At 40.5% G+C, this 8,277-nt stretch overlaps 1 protein-coding gene across 1 annotated transcript in view; it reads right to left on the bottom strand.

Moving 5' to 3' along the window:
- HLCS (holocarboxylase synthetase) overlaps positions 1-8,277 on the bottom strand; it is a 106,479-nt gene that overhangs the window by 93,309 nt on the left and 4,893 nt on the right. Inside the window, exons 3-5 of the mRNA XM_008933641.4 lie at positions 7,653-7,815; positions 4,835-5,733; positions 1,666-1,848 (exon numbers count right to left, since the gene is read on the bottom strand). Coding sequence (XP_008931889.4) covers positions 1,666-1,848; positions 4,835-5,733; positions 7,653-7,815 — 1,245 coding nt within the window. The remainder of the gene's footprint in view (positions 1-1,665; positions 1,849-4,834; positions 5,734-7,652; positions 7,816-8,277) is intronic.

Raw genomic sequence — 8,277 nt, 5'->3', positions numbered from 1 at the left:
TGATGCAAAAAGACACAGATTTTCCAGGAATTTTAGGCAGAGGAAAAGACAGGAGAAGCTTCTTGTCCATAAAATCCAGTTGAGAAAGTTGTATTTGATGTTCCCAACGTAAATCTGATGGAAATTCTGAAGTGATAAAAGGGGAAACAGGGCAGGGAAGGGGAAGAACCACCAAGGAAACCACACAGAGCTCTGCTGTAAAATTAAGTTTAAAGTCAAAAAAGAAAAAAACTCACCTTAAGTTCAAAGAATTTAAAAATGACAAAAACCCCTCCTCAATAATTAGTATTTTTTCTTAATGGAATAAAAAAAAATCAGAGCAAAATCCATTTTTATTCCTTCCACATGTGCAAAAAAAGCCTTGTAGTGTGTAAAATCAATTAGAAAAATGTGACAAGGTGAGGTCTAACAGCAGTTTTTAAATAAAATAATGGTGCAGGTGGAAACTCCAGTTTGGGGGTGAGGAATCATTCATGAACTGCCAAGTCTTAGAGACAATATAATATAATAAAATATAATATATGGTATAATTTATATAATATCCAAACCAGTGAGTTGTACTGGACAAGCTTTCCATACAAATAGTATTTCCAATACTGCTGACTCTCTCTGTTTTTAAAAAAATTAAGTACTTCCACAAATTATTCTCCTCTCAGGCACCTTTCTGGTATCTCCTGTCTCTCTAGGAAAGCAAGGAGATCTATGGAGAACATGATGTGTGGAGAAAAATACATAATTTGTGAGAAAGCTAAACTATTACACATGCCTTATTTTTTTAATCAAAGTTACCACCAAAAATGTGAAAAAAATCCACAATAAAAATCACATTCTCGCATTGAAAAATGTGAATAAAATTTTAAAAAACCCTTATTTTGGTATGAACTTGAACTATACAGTTAAAACACCTTTATTAGATGGCCTGCAACCCTGGGATGTGCCACTAGATGGCAAGTTTGGATAAAAATTTAGCCAAATTTTAACTCATGGCACGTTTGAAAATTCCAAGGGCATAGGAAAGAAACGATCAGGAAAAAGAAGAGGAGAAGAATAAAAAACTGAAGAGTTCAATAAACTACAAACCTCGTGCACATTTAATATTAGTTAAAAAAGATTAAATGGGTTTTAGTGTTGTTGCCACATCTGCCACACAAATAGATGATCAATTCTTGGGAATTTCCAGGAAATATTCCAATTATCCTCAGGAATAAAGCTCTTGGTTGTGTAATCACACACTTTTCTCTATTCACTCCAGACTTTTCTCCACCTCTTGCATTTGATTTTTGTCACCAGATTACACAGAACTTTCTGCCTGGTTTTAAAAGAAAACCAGATTCTGTCTTTTAAATCAGTTCTTTCAGTAGCTCAGTAAAAAGTCTCGTGTTTTTATATTGCAGAAGCATCAAAAAGTTCTTAACTGAAATACAGCAAATAAAAATACAGCAATAGATAGAAATATAGCAAATATAGCTGAAAAATGAATTCCCCCGTGGTGAAATTCAGAATTATAAGCAACAGGTAATGAAACAGAGTAGAAATTAAACTTTTTGCTTACCTGTAATACCTGCACAACCCTCTCCAAACAAAAATACCACGAGGTGGATTTAGGAGAACACTGAATTTGTCTTGTAGGGTAAATCTCAGGCAACTGAACTAAGCAGAACTTACCTCATCAGGAGAGAGAAGGTAAAGAGGTGTCAGGGTGGGAAGTTCACTCAATTCACAGCTCAGGCCAAGGGACACCAGGATCTCCTTGAGAACTTCACATCTCTTGGTGTTGCTCATCTTCAGTAAATTAAAATCCTCTTCGGTTTGGACATCCATGGAATTGCTGTCCAGCTCCAAGTGGGCCTGGCAAAGGGAATAAAAAAAATCAGTTTGCAGTTCAAAGATCACAGCTGCCAACCCACTACAATTTTCTGTGAAATCTATCCAAAATATCCCTTCTTAATAAACTGGGGTTTTCCTGGAGGAGATGTTCAAACTTGTATTTACTCATGAAGTTTATCCTTCTACTCTTCATGTCTGCCAGAACCAACAGCAAGATAGGTGATATTCTGGCTTGTACCAGAGAAAAAATTACATTAAAATTGAAAGAGCTTTACCAGAGGTTGCAGAAGATCTGAAGAACTCAGAGAAGTCCTTACTGTGTCACATGAATTAAGGTGAAATCAGTGCAGATCAAGAAATGCTTCTGACAAAAAAAATGACTTTCTCACCTGGTAGAGAATCACTCCTCAGGGCTGCAGCAGATGCTTAAAAGCAGAAATGAAATAAAACAGGAGAAAGAAATCCTTTATAGACCTCCTTTGTTCTGGCTTTCTTTTTGTGTTTGATGGTTTTTGTGAGGTATTTTTTTGGTTGGTTTTTTAAATAATTGTTCCAAGATATTTAGAAGACCTCATACTCTCCTACGTGCAGATTCATTTAATGAAAATCACAAGCTTTTCTTTGTTCATTTCTTCAATTTTGCACGGTTTAATGATGTTCCTCATGTTTCCTATATGATCTGCTTTATTGAAATTCAGGGAAATGAATGACAGTGGATGTCCCTGGATCCCTGGAAGTGTCCAAGGCCAGGTTGGATGGGGCTTGGAGCAACCTGGGTTGGTGGAAGGTGTCCCTGCCCATGGCAGGAGGTGAAACTGGGTGATATTAAAGGTCCCTTCCCACCCAAACCATTCCATGACTATAAAAAACAGAAATGGGGGCAGGACACAAACACCAGAAGAGTATAAAACCAAGGGGAACATTTCTGTGACAGAATATTTACTGGCTGATGTCACTGCCTGTCCCCTGAAGAGAAAACAATAAGGCTTTTCAAATCCACCCTGGAAGTCATTTAGGATTATAAAATGACACCCTAATCCTCTTAATCTGATTTTTGAAGCTGTGCTGTAATGCCCTTTTTCTCTGAGGGGGGAAAACCTGTGCAGTATTAAGTTTTACTACAGCAGAAGGGTCAGTTGAAAGGCTGCAGCAGAGCAGGGTTTACCCTGGAGCTTGCAGAAACAGTTTCTAATCGATTTTCTAGTCCAAGCACCCAGCACAGGGGTGGCAAAGCTGCCTTCCAAAAAAAAAAAATAGCTCTAAACATGCTACTACATCTAACAGTTTACAAAACCCGAGTAGATTTAACCTGATAAACTGATAAGAGATGGAAACAGTTCTAAGAAAGCCCAGGAATGTTTCTGAACTACATAATTGCTAGAAAAGTATTGATACCTGATCTGTGAGCAGTGAAATTTGAGTGCTCTGGGCTCCTGAGAAAGTTCTCCTCTACCTAAAATACTGGTAAAAACACAACCTTTCATAAAGCTGTGTCTCTACTATATTCCTTAATTTAATTTACTTAAACACTGGTAAATAAATCTTGCTCTGCTTTTCTCAATGTGCTTGGTAGATTCATACTTCCAGGGCATGCACTTATTTTCTAAACTTGGTGGTACTTCTTATCAACCTTTCCATCACTCAAAACTTACAGCTGTGAATATTTAAATAATCAGCTGTGAATATTTAAATAAACATTTACCTTTAAGACAACCATTATCCACAGAGAGTAACATTAACAAAAAACATTATGAACACTTGAACTTCTCTGTTGTTTAATTTTTTTGAGGGTTTTGTTTGGCTGTTGGGTTTTCTCTTTTACCAGAGATCACACCCTAACACTGGAGAGGCATCTCTTTGCTGGGATATTGTTTCTAAGTGGAATGAGTAAGATTTTGGCTCATTCACTCCCCCAGGTGCTCTGAGCTATTTGATAAGTAACAGAATGTTAAACATTTAAAACTTTAAAGCCTGAAGACAGACTTGGGAAATATAAAAGCAAGTTTCCAGCAGGGTTTATTTTACACTCTTTGCTTCATCACAGTTCATGTTTTAGTAAGAATGACTCTTTCTTATTTTGCCAGTATGAGCTTTCACCCCAAGCCTGTTCCAATTTCACTCTTCCTGTTCCTGCCTCCCAAAATCTGCAGAATTCCTGCCTCTGTCACTGCACAACCTCCAGCAGGTAGAAAAGGAAAGCTCTGCTCCTGAGGATCACAGAATCCCAGAATAGCTGGGGTGGGAAAGGCCCTCTGGAGATCACCCAGCCCAACTCTCTGCCAAGGCACGGGCACCTGGAGCAGGTGCCACAGGAACACATCCAGGGGGTTTGGGATGTCTCCAGAGAGGGAGACTCCACACCCTCCCTGGGCAGCTGTTCCAGTGCTCTGCCACCCTCCATGGAAAGCCTCATGTTGAGGTGGAAGTTGTTGTGTTTTAGTTGATGGCCACTGCTCCTTGTCCTGACCGCTGGAAAGAATTTGGCACCATCTTCTTGGCACCCACCTTGGAGATATTTGCATGGATTGATAAGTAAGACTCTTGCTCACTATGCAAACCTGCTCTTTCTTCCACCACCCTCTGATCTTTACTCAGGTCCACCTGCCTGGCTCTGTGGTGAAAACAGGGAAGTGGAACAGCAGTGGCATTCTTTAAGATCAAAAGAAAACCATTCTGCATTCAGAGCCCTTGTACCTCCACCAACACATCCATCTGCACCTCAGGGGGTGGGGAGGCCCTGGCACAGGTTGCCCAGAGAAGCTGTGGCTGCCCCTGGATCCCTGGAAGTGTCCAAGGCCAGGCTGGATGTGTCTTGGAGCAACCTGGGCTAGTGGAAGGTGTCCCTGCCCATGGCTGGGGCTGGAACTGGATGATCTTTAAAGTCCCTCCCAACCCAAACCATTTCACGCTTCTCTCCTTGACAGGAATCCCCAAAATCATGCAGTGGGAAGAAGTGAACTTTTCCCATGTAGCAATGTGAAAACTAATCCTTCCACATGCACAGTACCTGGCAAAGAACGGCTTCTCCTCCAGCGTCTCCGTGAGTCAGATGAACAATAACCGGGTCTTTCTCAGCGTTATTTAACCGACACAACGTCTTCACTTTGCCAGTGTCTTCCTTCCTTCCTTCCTCAAAAACACAGCCACTGACCATGAGATCCAGCTTCATTTCAGGGCTGTCCTTTTCAGAGACCACCAGCTCGTGGACAGTCCTCCTCAGCTTGTTTTTCCGCTTTATCCGAACGCCGTCAAAAGCGAAGGACGAAGAAAGCCCCAGAATCTTCCCACCTTTAGACAAAAATTTCATGAACTGCTTGTGGTTCCCCTCAGAAATAGGTTCCTCTGTGGCAATGACCAGCAGCAGGGAGTTGTCAATCCAGGGATCTCTCAGCACTTGCTCCTGGTGCAGCTGGTAGATGGTGTAGCTCTCGGCATCGAGGCATTCCTGAAGGATTGATCTGACCTGCTCGAATTTCCCTTTGGCCCTTTCAGAGCCAAGGTAAATCAACACATTGGGGGGCTTCCCAGCGAGGTTCACCCTCTTCATCCCTTTTTCTAGACAGTCATCCTTCTCCTCTTCCAGCTTGCTGCTGGAATCATCAGGAAGCTCTGGAATGTTTTCTGCAGAGGCAAATTTAACTGATTCAATGGTGCTGTTTTCCAGCTGCAGGCACTCGTGGCAGCTGGAAAGATGCAAGTGGTGATGTTCTCCAGACAGATTGTTGGGCTCATCCTCGTGATCACCTTCCTCCTCTGGCTTGGATTTCTCCTCTTCACTTTGTCCTCCCAATCCTGATTTAACAGCAGTCCCAGCAGGAGTTACTCCATCCATTTGTGTGCTTTGCTCTTTCACGGGTGGTGCCTCCTGTGTCAGCTCCTTCAGAGCAGATTCCTGTAAATGGACAGCTGGGAAAGGTAAAGGATACAAAAACAGGGGTTAGAAAAATGGTATTAAAATAGCTGTTACAAATATTACTAACAGAGCAGGATTTCATTGAATTTCAGCACAAATCACCTACAACAGCATAAATTTCACTTGTTTGACACCAAATCCTATGTCCCCCCAAGAAGAAAATAAATTTCAACTTACAATGGCTCTTTGTTTCAAAGGACAAAATGCAGCAAATGAAACACCTTGGGAAAAGTACTGATCTTTTAAGTAGAGCGGGGTGGAAAGTCACTTGCTGCTCTTTTGAAACAAACTGTTTTGAAATAAACTATTTTGAAATAAGCTAATAAAGTGATGATGTTGGGCAAGACTGAGATATTGAACATTGCTGAAGGCTGCAGATAAAGGTTTGGCACAAGCAAAGGGAGTGAAAAAAAGAACTGAAATGCTTTCAGGCTGCAGAAAGGGAGAGAGAACCACCACCAGCAAGATCTGGGAGCTTATATCCAAGGAAATAAGAAGCAAATAGGAAGAATTGTTAAACCTTCCCTTTTCTCCCCCTGAAAACAACAGAATGGCAAAGATAAACAATTTATAGCAAACACAAGTAAGAAAAAAGGAGCAAAGGTGATTATTGTCAGCATGAAACTTGCAGAGCAAACTAATTACGAAAGAGGAGACAAAAATACTCTTCAAAAGGGAGGGTTTTTTCAGCTGCTGAGCCACGAAAATATTTCAAGTTTTAGTCTGAGAAAATTTACTGAATCCTTTTCCACTCATACAAGACCAAATAAACTTACTGTGCTTTTAATTCAAAGAGAAACTTGCTTAACAAAGTTTTGTTACAATACAGCAGATGCAAGTTCAATCCTTTTCTTCACTTAACAACACTTGCATTCCCTTGAAACTATATCCCCTTTGGAGTAAGAAGCTTGAAGCAAGGTTGCTTGATATCCCAAGGGAATTTCCCAGTTGCCAGCTTCCATGTTATTCCATCACCAGCCCCCACCAGCCCCATTCTCCTGGATCTACATTAAAAAAAAACCAAAAAAAACCCCAAAAAACCAGCAAAGCAAGCAAAAAAAAATACACCAAATTGTTCTCAACCCACGTTTAGCTTTTAATACACTTCTATTTCAAATATGAAAAAGAAGAGAACATCTGCCTCAAAACTTCTGGGTTTGTTTTTTGGGTGGTTTTGTTTTTTTTTTTCGGACACATTTGTTAATGTAACAGCCAAGATTTACAGAAACAATATTTTTTAACTTCATCTTTGTGACAGTCACACAATCACGCATTTGCAAATGGTTAAACACCACCTTGGGTACTTGGAGATCTCATCATACTGAGGTTAATTATTGGTAGTAGCTTATGAGGCTTTAAACAAAAAGGGGAGGGGGTTATTCCAAAAATCTTCAGATCCATTTTGCTGTTATTTCTGTTACTGCCCAAAAATCTTCAGATCCATTTTGCTGTTATTTCTGTTACTGTTTTTATAAGACATTCTATAAAGAGGGAAGGTGTTCAGCTTTACAAGGATCTCTATATTTGATAATATTCAGTATAAAATGGAGGCAATTCTTCCCTGTGAGGGTGGTGAGGCCCTGGCCCAGGTTGGCCAGAGAAGCTGTGGCTGCCCCTGGATCCCTGGAAGCGTCCAAGGCCAGGTTGGACAGGGCTTGGAACAGCCTGGGCTGGTGGAAGGTGTCCCTGCCCATGCCAGGGGGTTGAATGGGATGATCTTTAGGTCCCTTCCAACCCAAAGCATCATGTGAAAACACAGTCGAGCTACAGAGTCATCAACTGCCTCAAGAAAACACTGAGCCAAAATAAAATGCAAGTTTTTATAAGCAGGTACAAAGACTATATGCAAAGTCCTCAAATAACCACGAAACAAAACCTGTTCTGCTGTTAAAAACCATCATGAAATACTTACAAACAATCTTGTGTGGCACCATTCCATTATCCATTTGAAGCCTGTCTTCCAAGAATGCTATTCCAAGGCTACTGAAATTATCTACACTTGCTTCAGCAATTAACTTAAAAGGTTCACCAGGTTTATAGGCCAACGGTGAACAATAGTCTGACCACTTCACGACCTAGAACAAAGCACAGGAGCCTTTTTCAGTTTGAAAAGGTTACAGAAAAACATCCAAATATCAGCAATATTATGAGTTTTCAAGGTGAACTGCACAAGATTCGAACACAACCCAAAGAACCTGCTGAGGAAGGGTCGTTTATGCAGCAAAACCTGCTACAAGATTCAGCCCTGACAGGAGAAAACAACAGCAACATCCACACCAAGCATTCATAGCAAATTGGGAGTACAAATAAATCATTCCCCAAGCCCAAGGCTATGAAAGTTTCAAGTAACACAGAAAATTCCAGCAGAGCATTAATCACATTGTGTGAAAAAAAAATTCTACTTGTATTTATTTCCTTCAGCACAAATTCTAAAGGAGAATGCTGATTAAAAGAACAAAAGTGAACTGCAAGGGTTTAATCAAAGTACACAGTGATTATTAGAAGTATTAACTAAACCCTGAGGGTTCAAGCTACTT

Source organism: Manacus vitellinus, unplaced genomic scaffold (genome assembly GCF_001715985.3).
Source record: "Manacus vitellinus isolate BGI_N305 unplaced genomic scaffold, ASM171598v3 scaffold_86_pilon, whole genome shotgun sequence".
Classification (NCBI taxonomy): domain Eukaryota; kingdom Metazoa; phylum Chordata; class Aves; order Passeriformes; family Pipridae; genus Manacus; species Manacus vitellinus.
The sequence above is the reverse complement of the archived record's forward strand: the minus strand, read 5'-3'. Positions and strand labels throughout refer to the sequence as shown.